The sequence below is a fragment of the Chlorocebus sabaeus genome, chromosome 29 (assembly GCF_047675955.1).
Source record: "Chlorocebus sabaeus isolate Y175 chromosome 29, mChlSab1.0.hap1, whole genome shotgun sequence".
NCBI classification, from domain to species: Eukaryota; Metazoa; Chordata; class Mammalia; order Primates; family Cercopithecidae; genus Chlorocebus; species Chlorocebus sabaeus.
Genome location: NC_132932.1, coordinates 17,479,411 through 17,496,992, shown reverse-complemented (window position 1 = coordinate 17,496,992; position 17,582 = coordinate 17,479,411). Strand labels below are relative to the sequence as shown.

General features: G+C 53.8%; 1 protein-coding gene and 2 long non-coding RNA genes across 4 annotated transcripts in view; 1 reads left to right on the top strand and 2 right to left on the bottom strand.

The window, feature by feature from the left end:
• Positions 1-660: 660 nt before the first annotated feature.
• Positions 661-15,302, bottom strand: MFGE8 (milk fat globule EGF and factor V/VIII domain containing). Its single transcript, XM_037987704.2, has 8 exons — positions 15,120-15,302; positions 11,680-11,811; positions 9,117-9,298; positions 8,545-8,697; positions 7,675-7,819; positions 3,235-3,419; positions 1,647-1,802; positions 661-1,523 (listed from the first exon to the last, which is right to left on the bottom strand). The coding sequence occupies exons 1-8, from the start codon at positions 15,190-15,192 to the stop codon at positions 1,386-1,388; spliced, it is 1,164 nt and encodes a 387-aa protein (XP_037843632.1). The 5' UTR covers positions 15,193-15,302; the 3' UTR covers positions 661-1,385.
• Positions 6,012-7,668, bottom strand: LOC119620293 (uncharacterized). Its single transcript, XR_005236839.2, has 2 exons — positions 6,995-7,668; positions 6,012-6,822 (listed from the first exon to the last, which is right to left on the bottom strand). It is a non-coding gene; the product is annotated as an uncharacterized lncRNA (long non-coding RNA).
• LOC119620294 (uncharacterized) overlaps positions 13,909-17,582 on the top strand; it is a 19,733-nt gene continuing 16,059 nt past the window's right edge. The window contains exon 1 of one of the 2 annotated variants that reach the window (XR_005236840.2): positions 13,909-14,016. This is a non-coding gene — a long non-coding RNA (uncharacterized lncRNA). Of the gene's footprint in view, positions 14,017-15,402; positions 15,651-17,582 lie in introns of those variants that run through there. The other variant, XR_012091809.1, reaches the window with a different exon arrangement.

Here is a 17,582-nt window from a genome sequence, read left to right as displayed (position 1 = left end):
TGAAGGGGAAAACCAGCTGCCCCAGCTGGTCTTCCTGGCAGGAAGGGAGCAAAAGCATTCAGGAGACAGCGTTTGCCAGGCGCTCACTGGGCCCCTGACCAGGCAGCAGCTGTGGGGCCCAGGGCCAAATGGGCATGGAGATAGAAAGCAGAGGGAAGAGGGGAAGTCAGGCTTTGAGGACCTGGAAGTCCTGACTCCCTCCGCCTGCTATGAAGCTATGTGTAGTCAGGCAGGTGACATAAAGAAAGATGGGGCCAGGTACGGCGGCTCACGCCTGTAATCCCAGCACTTTGGGAGGCTGAGGCAGGTGGATCACAAGGTCGAGAGATTGAGACCATCCTGGCCAACATGGTGAAACCCCGTCTCTACTAAAAATACAAAAATTAGCTGGGCATGGTGGTATGCACCTATAGTCCCAGCTACTTGGGAGGCTGAGGCAGGAGAAACGCTTGAACGGGGAGGCAGAGGTTGCAGTGAGCCAAGATCACATTATTGCACTCCAGCCTGGCAACAGAGCAAGACTGTCTCAAAAAAAAAAAAAAAAAAAAAAAAAAAAAAAGCAAGCAAGCTGGGGCTCAGAGAGGACCACAGGTGAAGGATGGGGAAACCAGCGCAATTTAAATCCCATTCCCATGAAACAATAACAAACCACACCAAGAGTTCCCGTGAAGAAGATAAATATATTTTGGAAGCTGCCTGTGTCCTCTGGGGTGAAAAGCCAGCACAGAGGGCCCCAAACACCCACCCTGCCAACCCAGGCCCTCCTCTGACCTCACTCCCTTATCTCCCCATAGACCCACCCCGCCCCCTTCTGTCTCACTGGGCTTCAGGACAAGGGACAAGAGAGGTATCCAGGGAGACAAGGGGAAGTGTTTTGGTGACAGGGGGCAACAGAAGTTGTGGCCACATGGTACCCCAGGGCCGACGCAGGGCTGATGGGCAAGAGGCTGTTATCTCCAGCCTGGCGCTTCTGGGCCTTTCTTGAGGACACCACGGGAATGCGGTGTGTGAGAGGGGCTAGGAGAGACAGAGACACACACGCCTGGGATTGGGGGTCTGGACAGGGGCAGGGAAACCACACGCCCTACTTTGCCCTTTCCTGTCCATCCCAGACCTACTCAGATCTCTCAGTGCCTAAGAAAACAGGACAGTGAGGGCTGGGGGTTAGGGGATGGGACTTAGGGGTTGGGGCAGGGCCTGTGAGAGGTGGAGGGTGAGGAAGAGGGAGGGAGGGGTGACTGTGTGATGGTGACTGTGTGATGGTGCTGCCTCTGAACACCCTCCCCTTCCCCAGTCCCCAGTCCCATGGTGATTTAAAGGGGCTGAGAAGCCAGGAGGTGGTGGGCCCATGGAAAGCAGGAGGACCTGGGGATGGCGAGTGGCCACTAACAGCCCAGCAGCTCCAGGCGCAGGGCGATGCGGTTGTGCCAGGCTACAGGCAGGACACGCACATAGCGAGCCAGGATGGGCGTCTCGAACAAGTTCTTCTTGTGGGAATGGTTGTCCCAGTTGCCAGGGAAGATCTAGAGGCAGAGCGGGTGTCAGGAGGACCCCAAGCCAGCCCCCCTCCCCTCAGAGCCCCAGGCCAGACTCCCAGGGAAGTAATGAAGGAATGGCAAAGAGTGGGCAGCTGGTCAGACACCCACCTTGCTGCTGCCAGTCCTGGGGTCCTGGTACTCAGTCCAGTTTGCACTGTCATTACTGTAGGCCACCTTGTAGGATGCCACAAACTGGACGGAGCCAAAGTTACGGGCCCCCTGGGTGATGATGCCTGTCACCTCCTTCGGGGAGCCCAGGTCCACCTACAGAAGAAATCAACCACATTTTCTCTGCTTGGACCATCTCCAGTAAGGTGAAAAGAGGTAGACACACTGAGGCATGAATTCTAGTTTTGAAAAAAAACTACTTGGTTGAGCCTCAGTTTCCTTGGCTATAAAATGGGCATAAGGCCGGACGTGGTGTCTCACACCTATAATCCCAACACTTTGGGAGACTGAGGCGGGTGGATCACCTGAAGTCAGGATTTTGAGACCAGCCTGGCCAACATGGTGAAACCCTGTCTCTACTAAAAATACAAAAAATTAGCTGGGCATGATGGCGGGTGCCTGTAATCCCAGCTACTAGGGAGGCTGAGTTAGAAGAACCACTTGAAATTCCAGCTACTAGGGAGGCCAAGTCAGAAGAACCACTTGAACCCGGGAAGCGGAGGTTGCAGTGAGCCGAGACGGCGCCACTGCACTCCAGCCTGGCTCTGTCTCAGAAAAAAAAAAAAAAAAAAAAAAAAAAAGCCTTGGGGGACATAAATAATACCACCTACTTGGCCACACATAGTGTTCGGTACCTCACTGCTGTAAGGCTCGTAGTCTGGGCCCTGGCCAACTCAATAGCAACCACCCCTGCCTGAGACTGCACTATGCTGTGATGGGAAGAAGGAGGCCACAGCCTGGAGGGGCATGAACTGCTCTAGAGGCTCCCTGCAGCGCTGCCCACAGTCGACACTGGTCCCGAGGGTGTCCACAGCCAGGTAGCAACTCACGAAACCCAGCTCCACAGTGTGCTCCATGGGGCCCTGAGACAGACCTCCTGTCCCCAGTCCCTGATCTCCCTGGAGAACCTGCCAGCTGCGCCTGGACACACAGTTCCCCAACATCCAGGTGTAAACCCAACTCACTGCCAGCCAGCAGGTGGGTACCAGGCAGATCGTCGTCCTGCCAGCTCTCAGCTTCCTCATCTATAAAACAAGCTCTGGCTTTCCATGACTCTCTTTTGTTTCCCAGTTTCAATGACAGACAAGGGCTGTCACATGGTGGCTTCTTAGACACTGAGTCAGAGAATATGTACGCTGTGCTCAGGGGAGAGGTCCCAAGATGCCTGGGTCATGTCTCCCTCTTCCGCCTCTGCCCTGCTGTCCACAGGCTGAGCCTTGTCAACCCTGTGGCAGCCCATGGAGCAGCTCTCCTCCTGTGTATAAACACACACGCACGCGCGCGCGCGCACTCACACACACACACACACACACACACACACACACATATCCTTTTTCCACCTTAGTGGAAGCAGGATCAGGAGAAGGGAGTACAGGTGTGAAGAAGAAAGAAAAGCCAAAGGAAAATAAGGCTTTTCCAGAACTCTCTAGGGGAGCAGAAGCCTGGGCTGGGGAGAGGTCAAAGATCTGGCAGTCCCACCTCATCCCACCCAACCCCAGCTCTGCATCCCAAGAAGGGGCTGGCCCACCTGCAGCCACTGATCGTTACTGTAGCTCCCCGCAACCCAGGCGTTGAAGTTGCCCTGCTTGTCCAGCCGTGCGTAGGAGGGGTTCCAGCTGAAGAGATGCAAGCCCCAGGTCTTGTAGCTGCTGGAGGCCGTAATCTGCTTGTCAGGGATGCTGTTATTCTTCAGGCCCAGGGGATTGAAGCATCCTGCCAGCAAGGTGGGCTGTCATCTGGATCTGGGATCCACAGCTCCCAGGGGCTCCGGGAGCACAAGGCGATGAAGCGGAAAGAACTCTGTGGATCCTGACCAGCCCCTGGCATGCTCTTCAGCAACAGAAAGCAGCTCCATCCACCTTGCAGGGCCAACTGTGCGACCTTCTCACTGCCGGCCCCACCAGTTCCTCACCACAACCAGCCGGGCTCAGCTCCTCACAGATCACCCAAGACCTCCCACTCACCACCCTTCTCCCTCTGCACCAGGGAAGCCCCTGCTCTACCACTTCCTGCCCTCCTTCAATGCCTGACTTTGGAGACACCTCCTCCAAGAAGCCTGCTCTACTTCACTTGGGCAGGATTTCTTCCTCTTCTGGACTCACAGCACTGTCCCCATCACCTCGGCCTCCCATCCATCCCATGGCACAGCCACTATCAACTTTAATAACAACCACCTCATTTATTCAGTGCTTACTTCAGTCATTTTTTTCTGCCACCAAAAAAAAAAAAGAAAAAAAAACACTAAATGAAGTAGGAATTAGTAAGCCCATTCTACAGATGAAAAAACTGAAAGACATTAAGCATCGTGCCCAAGTCACATACAAACTCTTTTTTTTTTTTTTTTTTTAGAGACGGAGTCTTGCTCTGTCGCCCAGGCTGGAGTGCAGTGGCCAGATCTCAGCTCACTGCAAGCTCCGCCTCCCGGGTTTACGCCATTCTCCTGCCTCAGCCTCCCGAGTAGCTGGGACTACAGGCGCCCGCGACCGCACCCGGCTAGTTTTTTTTTTGTTTTTTTTTTTTTAGTAGAGACGGGGTTTCACCATGTTAGCCAGGATGGTCTTGATCTCCTGACCTCGTGATCTGCCCGTCTCGGCCTCCCAAAGTGCCGGGATTACAGGCTTGAGCCACCGCGCCCGGCCACATACAAACTCTTAATGTCACACTATGACATCACCTCCACCATCCACACATCCCAGCTAGATGATGAAGGCCTGCCTGGTGGCGACCCAGTGATGAACAGGACAACAGCCCTGCCCACCAGCAGCTGGCAGTTAGAGAAATCAGACCACTCCTGGGGCTCAGGAACATCTCTATTTCCATTCCCCAGAAGCCCCCTGACTTAGTGTCTCCCAGAGGGCCTTCGTACACTCAGATGTTCTGGGCATGCTGTCACACAGGCCTGTGAGGGCTGGCCCGGGAAGCTGGCCTTTGTTTCACTCAGCCCTGCCTCAAACACTCAGGAATGTGCTGGGCTGACTTGCATTCGTATCTGCACATGGCATATGGATAGAACAGTTGGGGATGGGCAGGAGATACAACTCCCAAGAGAATGATGGGAGTGTCTCCTCACTCCACAAGTGTCTATCCCTCTGGGGAGTTGAGGGAGGCAGGAGTGGACGGTGGGACTGGAGAGCCCCCTGCAATCTGGGAGCCAACTAAGTTACGTCACTGCCCTTCAGACACCTGCACCCTCACCACTCAAGACATTTGCCTCCAGGGTGTGTTGACAATGCCTGCCGATGGGACCATCGCCTCCTGATGGTGGTGCACCAGGGAACCACCACCTTCCCCCTCAAAGAGAGGCTACTGGACTGGGAACTGGTTGCCCCTTGGTCCCAGAAGAGGAGAGGCCTGAGTCAGGCTAAAACCTGGGCAGCTTTGCAGAGGACACCAATTCTGCACAATGTGCTCAATGCAGGCCTCTCTACAGATCATCTGCTTCTAGCGGTTCATACCCTCCTCACTCAGCCTCCCCAGGAAGTCAGACAGCCTTCCTGGTAAAATACAGTTGGAAAGGGCATCGGGGAAGGGGCAGAACTGTCAGCTCCATCACTCTAGGAAGTCCCTTCCTCTCTCTGGGTGTCAGTCTCCCCATCTATAAAATAAGATACGAGGGGAGTAATTCTCCCAGACCACCTGGGGATCTTGTTAAAAAAAGATTCTGTTTCAGCAAATGTAGGCTGGGGCTTTTAGTCTGGTTTTTTTTTTTTTTTTTGAGACACACTCTCGCTCTGTCACCCAGGCTGGAGTGCAGTGGCATGATCTCGGCTCACTACAACCTCCGCCTCCTGACTGGGTTCAGGCAATTATCCCGCCTCAGCCTCCCTAGTAGCTGGAATTACAGGCGCCCGCCATCATGCCCGGCTAATTTTTGTATTTTTTTAGTAGAGACAGGGTTTTGGCCAGGCTAGTCTTGATCTCCTGACCTCAGATGATCCACTCGCCTCGGCCTCCCAAAGTGCTGGGATTATAGGTGTCAGCCACCACACCCAGCCTCAGTCTGCATATCTAAGAAGCTCCTAGGTGATGACACTGTGGGTCCCTGGGGCTCTTCACCCACCAAGCTGCCCCTCAGTCTCTAGGATCCAGCTCCACTGGCCTTCCTTCCATCCTTCAACATGCCCCAGGGCCTTTGCACTTACCAATTCCTTGCCTGCAGTGCTCTTTTTAAGTTTTTCATGTGGCTGGCTCTCCATCATTCAGGCCCCCAGTCAAAGGCCTTCCCAACAGAGCAGTCTTTGTCTTGCTCTCTCCCCTCACCCCAAGTCATAATCATCTCATCACCCTCTAGCTTTTCTTCAGAGCTGTTACTGCTCTCTGTCATCTGTTCCTTGCCTCAAGTCTGCCTCCCCTGCTACAATGCAAATTCCATGAGGTCAGGCAATCATGCCCTAGAGCCAAGTACCCAGGAAGGGCTTAATCAGTATCTTAATAAACATCAATTGAATTAAATAATTAATTCACCAAAGGCACCATGCCTGCAAAGAGGAATCCCTTGTGGAATCCCAGGTACCCCCAGACCTCAGCCCCACCCACACACATGCACGCATGCACCAACACTCTCCAGCTGACTGGAAGGCCTATAGGGAAAGGAGTGGTCCAGACCCTGAAGGAAGCAGACAGGGTATCTGGGCTTCCTGGGTTTGCAACGCTCATCCTCTCTTGGCCCTGAGCAGAGGCCAGCCATGCCTGGATCCAGGCAACTTTAATGGCCAAAGGCTTCAAGCCAAAACAGCAAGTGGCAGGGACTCCAGGGAGAGGTACACAGACCTGGCTCTGTCCTTTCCCAGTAGGCTACATTTCCTTCTAGCAGAAGGCAGTCTTAGACTCCCCACTGAAACAGTAAGGTTCAAAAGGCCCCCTGGTGGAGGAAGCATACCTACTCAAGTTCACACGAAAAACACTAAACCCAGCCAGGCACTGAACTCATGAGGGGTATTTGGGTGGTGTCTGAAATGAGACAACAGGAAGAGGTGTCACAGAGGGGAAAGAGGGGGCGCAGGAGGGCAGGTCTGGGTAAGATAAAAATGCCAGTGGGTAAGATAAGAACCTCCACTCTGCAGCTCCGCTTAGCGAGTCTTACAGTTCCACTGACGGCCAGCAGGTGGCACTGTGGCTGCAAAGAGAGAGAAATACCCAGACCTCAAAAAGGAAAGCTGAGTTGAGCTGCGCTGAGGCAATGTCTGTCAGCCCAAACCCTGCACCCTAACCTCGCCAAGGCTGTCTCCTGGGTCTGCAGAAAGCTGTCCCTTTCTGGTCCCCTCCACCCACCCCCCCGCCCTGCTCACCATCTGGGGAATTTCTTTGGGAATCTCTGGAAAAGGCAGCAGGAAGCACCAGCTCCAAGCCCCATGGTCCAAGAAGCCCCTGTGTTTCTCTGGAGTGCAGACTCTAAGAGTTTGGCAAGGAAAGCTCTGGATGGGTGGGGCCGGGAGCCCAGAGATCTAGACCAAGTCTTAATACCTACCAGATGTGTACCCTTAATAAATCATTCATCAGGGCCCCACGCCCCTCATTCATTCATTCACTCATTCATCAAGTATTTATTGAGTCCCTATAAACCAGACACCATTCTAGGCACTGGGAATACCGAAGCAAACAAAACAGACAAATTATCTGCCCTCGTAAAGCTGACATCTGCCAAACACACCTAATGCTACATGTTCTAGAAGCTACAGGACAGGAGCCAACCAGAAGTGAAAATACTTTGAAAATCGATGTCTTTTTCTCTATCAACCAGAACGCCCTGGGTCATGGGTTGGCCGACAGCAAACACCTGGGTGGGACTGCTATGGCCAGGTGAGTCCCTAGAGTGCGTTTCCTGAGTGAAGCCTGGTCCCCGGGCCTTGTTGCTGCCCTACCCAGCTCAGTTTGGCTGAGAAAAGAGGCAGCAGGGAGGGCCACCTCCTAGGACTGGCCCACAGTGCCCCCCTACTGGCACCCCCCTACCAGCACCCCCAGCACTCACCGTCCAACTCACAGCCCAGTAGCTCAAAGCGCAGAGTACAGGCCGTGTGGCAGCTCGTGGGGTACAACCTCACATACTGAGCCTCCACAGGGGTCTCAAACAGGTTGACATGCACCGCATTTTTGTTCCAGTTACCCGCAAACTCCTAGGAGGGAAGGAACAAGACTGGGGGAGGGGGATCCATCTGGGCAGTCCCCCTCCCTGGGGTTACATCATCTTCCTTTTCAGACCTGGGAGGCAGAGGTGGGGCTGGAAGGGTGAAGAGGACTTGGAAGAGCCAGCAGGGGCTCACATAGCAGACTCTCCTTTGGTCACTCCGTACCCCTCCACACAGATTCTCCTCTCACTTTCCTTAATCATCATGGAGCCTGGGCATAAACCCCTATAGTTGACACAGGGTCACCTGTAACCTACAGGGTACCTCTTTGCAAATTAGGAAAAGGCACTCCTTTTTCAAATAGTTTATTATGACAATTTTCTGACAGAGTTCCACAAATGTACAATGCCTGTACTGTGAATGGTGCCTGCTTAGTAATGATGTCCTTGAGCAGTGTACAACCTACACAACTGTACATGTACCCCTGAAGGCTCAGAATGAAACCCAGCTCCACCACCACTACCACCCTCAACAGGTCACTGTACCATTTTGGGTCTCACTAGTCTCATCTCTAAAGTGGGACTATTGCTTGTAAACCACAGAACATGGACACAGTCTGGGTTTCCCAATTTCTAGAAGCCAAGATGCATCCGAAGACCCATGTCATGGCCAATCACCCAGGGTTCTCTGGACTCACTGGGGGTCCTCAGTCAATGCTAGAACCTTAGGGGGTATGGACCACAGCCCCTCTTTCAGGCCCCAACAAGACCTACCTTGTGTTTTTCATTAACATCATGGATGAAATTGAATTCATGTCCATTAAGGCTGTAGGCCACCTTGAAGGCCTTCAGGTACTCATGACTAGCCAAGCGGCTGGCACCCTGCGTCACCACACCTGTTACCCACATCCTCCGCAGCAGGTTCACCTGGACACAGGGCAGGGGAGATGGCACCCTTATCTCCTGGGTTCTTTCCACTCAAGATCCAAGCAGACCCATCCCTTCACTCTCCGCACTGGGTGGGGGAACAACCCAACAACAGCAGCAAAGAAGGGGCAGCTGAGCACACCACCCGCACAAAGTGCCTGCTTCTTCTGCCCCGGCCTCTAGAGGCCTCATCGAATACCCACAGCCCTCCACAGCCTGGGGCCCGCTCCCCCTTCACCCTAACCCCATACCAGGTTCCCCCAGGGATGCTATCCACTTACAGACACTTCATCTGTGGGAACTTGCTACCTTGCCACCTGAACTCCAGTGATGAACCCTCCCATGGTAACCCCCAAATGCAGGAACATTCATCGAGCCTTCTCTCCATCGCTCCGCCCCAGGGCCATCCCCAGGCATACCTGGATCCAGGGGTTATCATCATTGCTGCTGGGTGTCCAGGCATTGACCATGCCTGCGCGGTTCAGGCGGGCCAGCTCCGGGACCCAATGCTGCAAACCCAAGAAGGTCACACGCACAGATGAGGCGGTGATCTGTGAGTTGGCAATGTTCCCATTCTCCATGCCCAGCGGCTCGACACACTCTGAGGGGAGGGAGGTGGCAGTCAGGGGGCTATCCTAGCAGGTTCCTGGGCCCAGCTGGGACCCAATGGACAAGAAAATAAGACTCAATGGCCTCTGACTAGGCCCCAGGGCCGGGGAGCACCTCAGAGCCTCTCAGAACAAAGACCACAAAGGGACAATGAAGGCAGTGCCCAGGACAAGCTGCCAAGAAAAGCTGTGTGGCTGGGAGTGGTGAGGACAAGGGGGTTGGGCAGAGTCCTAGGAGGCCAGGACCCAGGGCTGCCAGAGGATCCCAGCCAGGGTAGCACTCTGGGGATGGCCTTGATTGGCACTCATGGAAAACAGAGTCCCCCTCCAGGCTGTGGGAGGTGGCCACGTTCATATAGGGCATCTGGCAGCAATTAGTCTGGTGCACAGAATACCAGTGTGACCCCCTCTTCCTCAGTGTCCCCCCCCCACCAGGAAGGGACGCCATCCTCAGCCAGCCCCTGGCTTCCTCAGGAGGGTGGCTTTGGGAGAAGGGTTACCTTGGTTGGCAGTGAACAGTACCAGCACTGTACACAAAGTAAGAAGCCAATCTGCCTGGAGTTTTCTAGAATCCCACTAGTAGGAGTTCTCCAGTTGGGGCACAAATGCCATTCTGCTTTCCCTCTTTGTGCCTTCCACCTGTGGACCCTCACCTAGCCATCTGTGAACATGCCCTTGGCCGAGGCCCCATCCCCCTCACCATCACTCCAGCAGTGCGGTCCCAGGAACCCAGGACAGCTATGAGGCCCACCTACAGGCCAAGCTTCTCTCATCACCTGGGGATCCCCCAGCGTGTTCCTGGGCCTTCCAGCTGCCAAGCAGAGAACCCACAGACAGATCTATTCTTCCTCCAGCATCACAGGCTCAGACGAGCTCGGTGTTAGCGCACTCTGGCAGGGAGGGGAACGCACAAAGTGAAGCCAGAGCCCCAAGACCAGAGCTCGGCCAGTGGCTGAGATTTGACCCCAGTCTGCCTCCAGGACAATCCCTATACCCCACCATACTCACACCCTGAAGGAGTCCAATGTGCATTCTTCGGGCCCACAGGGTCCTTGTTGGCTCTAAGGAAACATACCACATAAAAGGCAAGGAAGAGCTACGAAGGTCCCTCTGAGGGCTTCCTCCACTGTGTGGTCACCCCTGCCTTCTTCCTGGGTGCAGCCATGTCCAGCCTGGGGCAGATCTCAGGCCCAGAAGCTAGAAGTCAGGGTGGGTAATTCCAACTCAGGCATACCCACAGTTACCTCAGCTCCCAAGACACTCGTTAGTGGCCCCACCCGGCCCCACCCAGGGCTCTGATTGCCTTAGCAACCTGTCCCCCAAACCATATATACCCCCTTCCACCCAGATCTCAAACACATCTGGCCTCAGGCCAGGGCCCAAGGCACAGGCCCCAGGGCCACTCGGGAGGTAAAAGACATCCTACACATTTGACCTGCTCTCTCCCAGGGCTCCTGCTCCCACCCAGCTGGCTCAAGCCCCCTGCCCTCTCCTTCTAGAGGCCAGCAAACCTCAGAGCCCATCCCCACATCTCCCTGAAGGAGGGCAAGATGTCCCCTGCCCCCTACCCAAGATGCTCAGCAACCGACCTGCTAGATTCAGAAACCTAGGACCCCCACTCCACCCATCCCTGGGCCCGCGTGTGGGCGACCCGCCTACCCCATGAGGAGTCCTGGTGGGGCGGGAGCACTGAGTGCAAGGGACTCCAGCTGGGCCTGGAGGGAGGACAGCAGGGGAACTGCTGTTGGCACCCCACCTAGGGCCATTCTGTGGCCAAGTGGATAACCAGGCAGGTCACACAAGGCCCCTGTGGGCACGCAGGGCCTCTGACCACCCGACCTCGAGGGGATAGCTCAGCTGGCCGAGGCCTCTCCCTCCTCCCCCGAGCTCTGTGATGAGGCCACAGGTCAAACCTGGGCCAGGAACTGTCAGACTCTGAAACCAAGCCTGATTTACTGAGTTCCTGGGCCCCAAAAGACTAAGAATGTGTTTGTTTTCCCCTCTTAGGTAGAAAAATCCTCACAACTTAACCCTAATGCTGTGTGTCTGGCTCATGGTGACTCAAGAAACAGCACTCCCACAACGTCCAGGGTGACCACAAGCCCTCACTCCTCTGCAGCAGCGTCAGGCCTGGCCAGCAGTCTCAGGACAGAGGGCCAGGCAGAGAGAAGGAAGAAACAACAGGACTCTTTTACCCCCTTGGTCTAACTGAGGCTCTGTCTCTCTCTCTTAATCTCCCTAGAGGAGGCCTTGACACCTCCACTGGGGTGGGGACGGCAGGGAGGGACTAAGGCCAGCACATGGCCTATGCCACCAAGGCTGTGGCTCAGGGTCTACTGCCAGACACAGGCAACAAGCACCCCCAGATACTCACTCATCTCACAGTGGCTGCCCGCGTAGCCCTCAAGGCACGTACAGGTGTATGAGGGAAAGACGTCCCCTCGCACTTCTTGGGAAATCTCCTTGCATAAACCACCATTGTGGCAGGGGTTTTTGGAACAGATATCTGGGGACAGAGACAGGTAAGATGAGCAGGTGATCAGGAAGGAGCTGGGGACAGAGATGAGAAGTAGCAGATGGGCCCAGCCCAAAAGGACCCTCCACTCAAACTCAGCCCATTATCTCTTCCTCTCCCTCTTCCCCAGTCTGCTGCTGGATGGAGCCGGAGTCAGCCTAGAGCCAAGGAAGCCCACGTGTAGGCGAATCAGCCCACGTAAGGGAAGTGCCCAGCTTTCCAAGTGGCCTGGGAGTGTCCAGAAAAGTGCTGGCTGACAATGGGAATGGTGCTGGGGACCACTGCCCACTGGCAGAAGAGCTGGCAGCTGGGGTCTGGAGAGGCAGGCAAGGTCCAGGGCAGGTCTCTTGGCAGCAGTCTGATTGCAAAGGAGGCCTATGAGGACTTTTTAAGGCAGGGGCAATGGAAGGAAGCATTGTCCTGGCCCACCGAGCAGGTTCTGCCCACCAATTCAAGCATAGGTCGGAGTCACAGATGTCACCTCCAACGGCAGCCCTGACTCAGGAACAGCACAATGATCATCCAGGAAACACTGCGAGGGCCAATGACCATGCTGGGCCCCTGAGACAGAGAAATCAGATGCAGCTCAGGCCTCAAGAAGCCAACGGGAAAGAGGCCAGCAAGTCCACAGATGAGGAACATTGCCCAACGCTCCAGAAGCCTGCATGAACCGTCACTGGAGGCAGGATTTCTGCTGGGGAGATGGAAGTTTCCCAGAGGAGGGAATATTCGAACTGGGTCTAGAAGACAAAGTCAGGGGGGTGCCAGACTGGGCAATGAGGAAAGAACGTTCCAAGAAAAGCAGGCGCACAGAGGGTGTGGTATGTTGGAGCACAGTTAGATGCAGCTGGAAGGGTAGGCTGGGGCCAGACTGGGAGGGATCTGAAGAATGACAAGTTTAGTTTTTCATCCTGTAGAGCAGTGGCTTTTAACCTTCCTTCACCCTCCTCACCATTGTCCACCAGGGGGGAACAAAAAAAAAAAAAAAACACAAGAAACAAGAAACAGATTCTCAAGTGTGAGATGGGCGTGGGAAAGTCAGTTCCAATTGCGGGAGGAAGAAGGTTGAAAAGGTCCAAGTGCAGACGTGCCGCTGAGCTCCCCTAGGGTGGGGAGCATCTGGTAGCTGCAGACAGGACCCTCTGGCTGAAATGCAGAAATCCCACCGAAGAGGGTGAAGGTGGAGAGCAGGAGAGCGTGGTGAGAGAGGAAGTCAGGGCAGAGGAGTGAAAAGGAAGGGTGATTTCAGAACCACCAGGGGGCAAGGGCTGTAGAGGCCACCAGGGCTTCTGGATGGGAACCTATATGACAGATGTGCACCATCAGCCTCAGTGGTGGAGAACACAGGAGGAGGAACAGGAGGGCCTGTCCTCAATCCCTTGACTCTGGTGGGTTGGCTGGGCCCAACAAGGGTCCTCTAGCCGACCTCAGCATCCCAGAAGGGCTGCCTGAGACCCTACACCCAAATCTGTCATTTGGAGCAAGACATGAGAAATCTTTTCGCCTTGGCCGGGCGCGGTGGCTCTCGCTTGTAATCCCAACACTTTGGGAGGCTGAGGCGGGCGGATCATGAGGTCAGGAGATTGAGACCATCCTGGCTAACACGGTGAAACCCTGTCTCTACTAAAAATACAAAAACTTAGCCGGGCGTGGTAGCACGGGCCTGTAGGCCCAGCTACTTGGGAGGCTGAGGCAGGGGAATGGCATGAACCCAGGGAACGAAGCTTGTAGTGAGCTGACATCGCGCCACTGCACTCCAGGCTGGGCATCACAGCAAGACTCCGTCTCAAAAAAAAAAAAGAAAAAAAAACAGAAATCTTTTTGCCTCCCCTTCAGGGTCACCTATCCAAGGCTGGAGAGTCCTCCTGGAATCCCAAAGCCCCCAGAGAGTTCATCCCACTCCAGCAACACCATTAATGAGCGATCTGCCCTCAGAGCTCCGCCTCCAAGGGCCTGGGGAGCTTAAAGTGGCTCCCAAGGAGCTATTAGTCATTGGCTTTAAATAGCAGGTAATCCTTCCTCTGACCTGGCAGGCGGGGGCGAGCACTGACACAGACAGAGGCTTGGGTTGGGAATGGACTCTTACCTCCCAACTGCACCGGCCCTCTCCCTACACTGCTCCAGGGCAAAACGGTCCAGTGGGAAAAAGGGAAAGTGAAAGATGTACCCTACCCAGCCAAGTTACCTGTATGTAAGGTAGGTATGGTGTTGCCTTCTTCTGGAAAAGGCCAGATCACCCTGTATAAAAACATCTTTGGGACTTCAGAGTCCTGCTCTTTCGGGGACTTTCCAGTAACATTTGGCCAGGGTTCAGGTTGGGGGGTACAGAGAAGAGTAGAAAGGGGCTATGAAGATCCAGCTGTCTTTCACGGTGGCTGGGGAGGGCCAGGAGCTCCCAAGTTCCTGGGAGCTTGGAGCACTCTGGAAGTTCTAGCCCTGAGGGTCAGGCAGATCACAGGACGTAGGGCTGGAGCTCAGCTGTAACCTGCCTTGCTTCAGTCAATCCCATGAGAAAATGATAGAGGGGCCGCCTAAAGAGTCCTGGCCCTGACCTCTCCCAGCGCTCCACGGTGAATGGCTCGGGGCATCCGCAAGTCCAGCCTTCGAGGGGACCAGCCGGGCGCCGGAGGCCTCCTGGGAGGCGGAGGAGGACCAGGGAAGATACAGCAGCCGGCCAAGGCCGCGGGAGGGAGGGAGTCAGGAGACTCCCATCAGCAAGCAGCCCTCTTGCAAGTTCCTCGCAGCCTCTGGGTCCCCTCCCGGGCCCCACTTACGGCCCGCGTCCACTGCACCGACTCCCCAGCCCTTCCCTTATGTGACCAGGCACGGACAATTGGGAGCGCAAAAATCCAATGAACTGTCCAGCCAATTGGAGTTGGCGGGGAGTTGCCAGGACAAAGTTATCCAGAGAAGACTTATCCATACTAGAGTCCTTGAATCTCCCAGGTGGAAGGGGTTCGAAAGTCAAACGCAGCTCCCTGGCCTGATTTTTCACAAGGGAAAAGAGAGGCCCGACACAGCGAATTCCTTTGTCATTATCTGTAAGCCACATCCTGGGGGCGGCAGGGCTGTCACCCGATGTCCCGAGTCCCAGCCCAAAAACCTCAGCGCAGAGACGGCAGGGGCGCGTCCCCCTGTCCCGCCAGGGAGCAGCGGGAGAAGCCGCCCCTCTGCCCGGCCCTGTCCCCGGGGCTTTGTCTAAGTTTGTCAACAGTGGAGGTGGAGGGAGGGCGCTGGGCAAACTTGCGAGCGGGGCGGGGAGGAGGGGCGAGGGCCAGAGGGCGGCGCGCTCCACTCACCCAGGGCGACGAGGAGGCTGGGGGCGCAGAGCAGGGCTCCGCACAGCGCGGCCAGCAGGCAGGGGCGCGGCATGCTGCAGGACGCGGGCGCTGGACTGGGAACGCTGGGCTGCTCAGACCCCGCGGGGTTCTGGCGCCTTCTCCTCTGGGACCGGAATAAATCAGGCGGCTCAGCACCTCCCACTGGCCTTGCGCTCCGCCCAAGCCGGCCAGAGGCGGACTCGAGGCGGGGCTCAGCGGCTGGGAGGGAATTGTTTGAAAGGAATTGGGGGGCAGGGGGGTGGTCCGCGGTATCTGCCTCTTCCGCCACTGCCACACCGGCGTCCCGCGTCGTGCCAACGGCCGGGTCACGAGTCTTGAGTCTGCTGGGCGGGTAGAGTTCAGGAGGAATTTTGTTTTTGTTTTCTTTTTAAGATTTTTAGACTTGAAAAGATGCTAACTCTTTATTCATAATCAGATAAATGCAAATTAAAACTACCATGAGCGTCGTGTTTCCCTTCTCGGATCGGCAAGTATCAAGATGTTAACAAGGTTAGTGGAGGCTGTGGGGAACAGGTCCAAGCATGCTTCGCTGAAGACAGTATAAATTAGTTCAACTTCCGCAGAGGGCTATTTGGTAACACCTATCAAAACGGCAAATGCTGACACCTTAAGACCTAGCATTTCCACATAGAGAGATTCATTCTACAGAAACTCTCATGTGCAAAATGACATATATACAAAGATAGCATAGCAACATTGTTTGAAATGGTAAAATACTAAAAAAATAAAAAATAAAAAATACCAGCGAACGTTTCTGTAAAGGACCTAATAGAAAATGTTTTCTGATACGTAGGCCCTAAGTCTCTGTAGCAACTATTCATCTCTGCCTTTGTTGCAAGACAGTCACCATAGACAAAATGCGAGGAAATGGGCACCTGTTTGCCGAAAGGGAATAAAACAGAGCAAGCCTGTCACCGTTGACTTTTTACTAAATGAGTGACAGGTATTACGACCATCATTCCAATATGAGGCAAAGTTTGATAAGAACTATAGGAGAGACTGCAAATTTAAGAGAGACAGATTAGGAACAGTAAATTCTAATTAGAAGACTTGATTACTATAGCTTTGTAGTAAGTTTTGGAATTGAGAAATGTTAGTCTTGCAGCTTTGTTTTTTTTCCCTCAAGATTGTTTTGGCTATTCTGGGTCCCTTGCATTTCCATATGATTTTTTTTTTTTTTTTTTTTTTTGAGATGGAGTCTTGTTCTGTCGCCTTGGCTGGAGTGCAGTGGCATGATCTCGGCTCACTGCAAGCTCCGCCTCCCGAGTTCACGCCATTCTTCTGCCTCAGCCTCCCGAGTAGCTGGGACTACAGGCACCGCCACCACGCCTGGCTAATTTTTTGTATTTTTAGTAGAGATGGGGTTTCACCATGTTGGCCAGGATGTACTCGATCTCCTGACCTCGTGATCTGCCTGCCTCGGCCTCCCAAAGTGCTGGGAATACAAGCGTGAGCCACTGCGCTGGGCCTCCGTATGAATTTTAGTATCAACTTGTCAATTTCTGCAAAAAGTGCAGCTGGAATTTCGACAGAGATTGTATTGAATCTGTACATCAATTTGGGGTGTACTGGCATCTTAACGATACAAGTCTTCCAACCTATGAACAGGGGATAATTTTCCATCTATTTAAATCTTTAATTTTTTTGATGATGTTTTGTAGTATTCAATGTACAGCTCTTGTATTTCTTTTTTTTCTTCTTCTTCTTTCTTTTTTCTTTTTCTTTTTTGAGACAAATCTCTCTCTCTGTTGCCCAGGCAGGAGTGCAGTGGCTTGATCTCAGCTCACTGCAACCTCCGCCTTCCGGGTTCAAGCGCTTCTCCTGCCTTAGCCTCCCGAGTAGATGCGATTACATGTGCCAGCCACCACGTCCGGCAACTCTGTGTATTTTTAGTAGAGACAGGGTTTCACCATGTTGGTCAGGCTGGTCCTGAACTCCTGACCTCAGGTGATCCACCCACATCAGCCTCCCAAAGTGCTGGGATAACAGGCATGAGCCACCATGCCCGGCCAGGTCTTGTATTTCTTTTGTTAAATTTATTCCTATTTTATTCTTTTTAATCCTATTGTAAATGGGCTTTTAAAAAATTACATTTTTGAATTATTTCTAGTGTAAGAAATACAACTGATTTTTGTATATTAATTGTGTATCCTGCAACCTTGCTTAGCTCGTTATCTTTAATAGTTGAGTGTTTGTGTTTGTGTGTGTGTGTATGTGGATTCTTTAGGGCTTTTTATACACAAGATCATGCCATCTGCAAATAGAGGTAGAGATAGTTTTACCTCCTCCTTTCCAATGAGAATGTGTTTTTTGTTTCTTGCCTAATTGTCCTGGCTGGAATCTACAGCACAGTGATGAAATAGAAGTGATGAGAGCAGACCACCATGTCCTATTCCTGAGCTTAGGGGAAACATTCAGTTT

Excerpts from the sequence above, each read along its gene's own strand:
- MFGE8 (XM_037987704.2), bottom strand. The coding sequence starts at position 15,192 with ATGCCGCGCCCCTGCCTGCTGGCCGCGCTGTGCGGAGCCCTGCTCTGC. Across the intron at positions 11,812-15,119 it reads CAGCCTCCTCGTCGCCCTGG|ATATCTGTTCCAAAAACCCC; the intron begins GTGAGTGGAGCG and ends CTCTGTCCCCAG. Across the intron at positions 1,803-3,234 it reads GTAACGATCAGTGGCTGCAG|GTGGACCTGGGCTCCCCGAA; the intron begins GTGGGCCAGCCC and ends TTTCTTCTGTAG.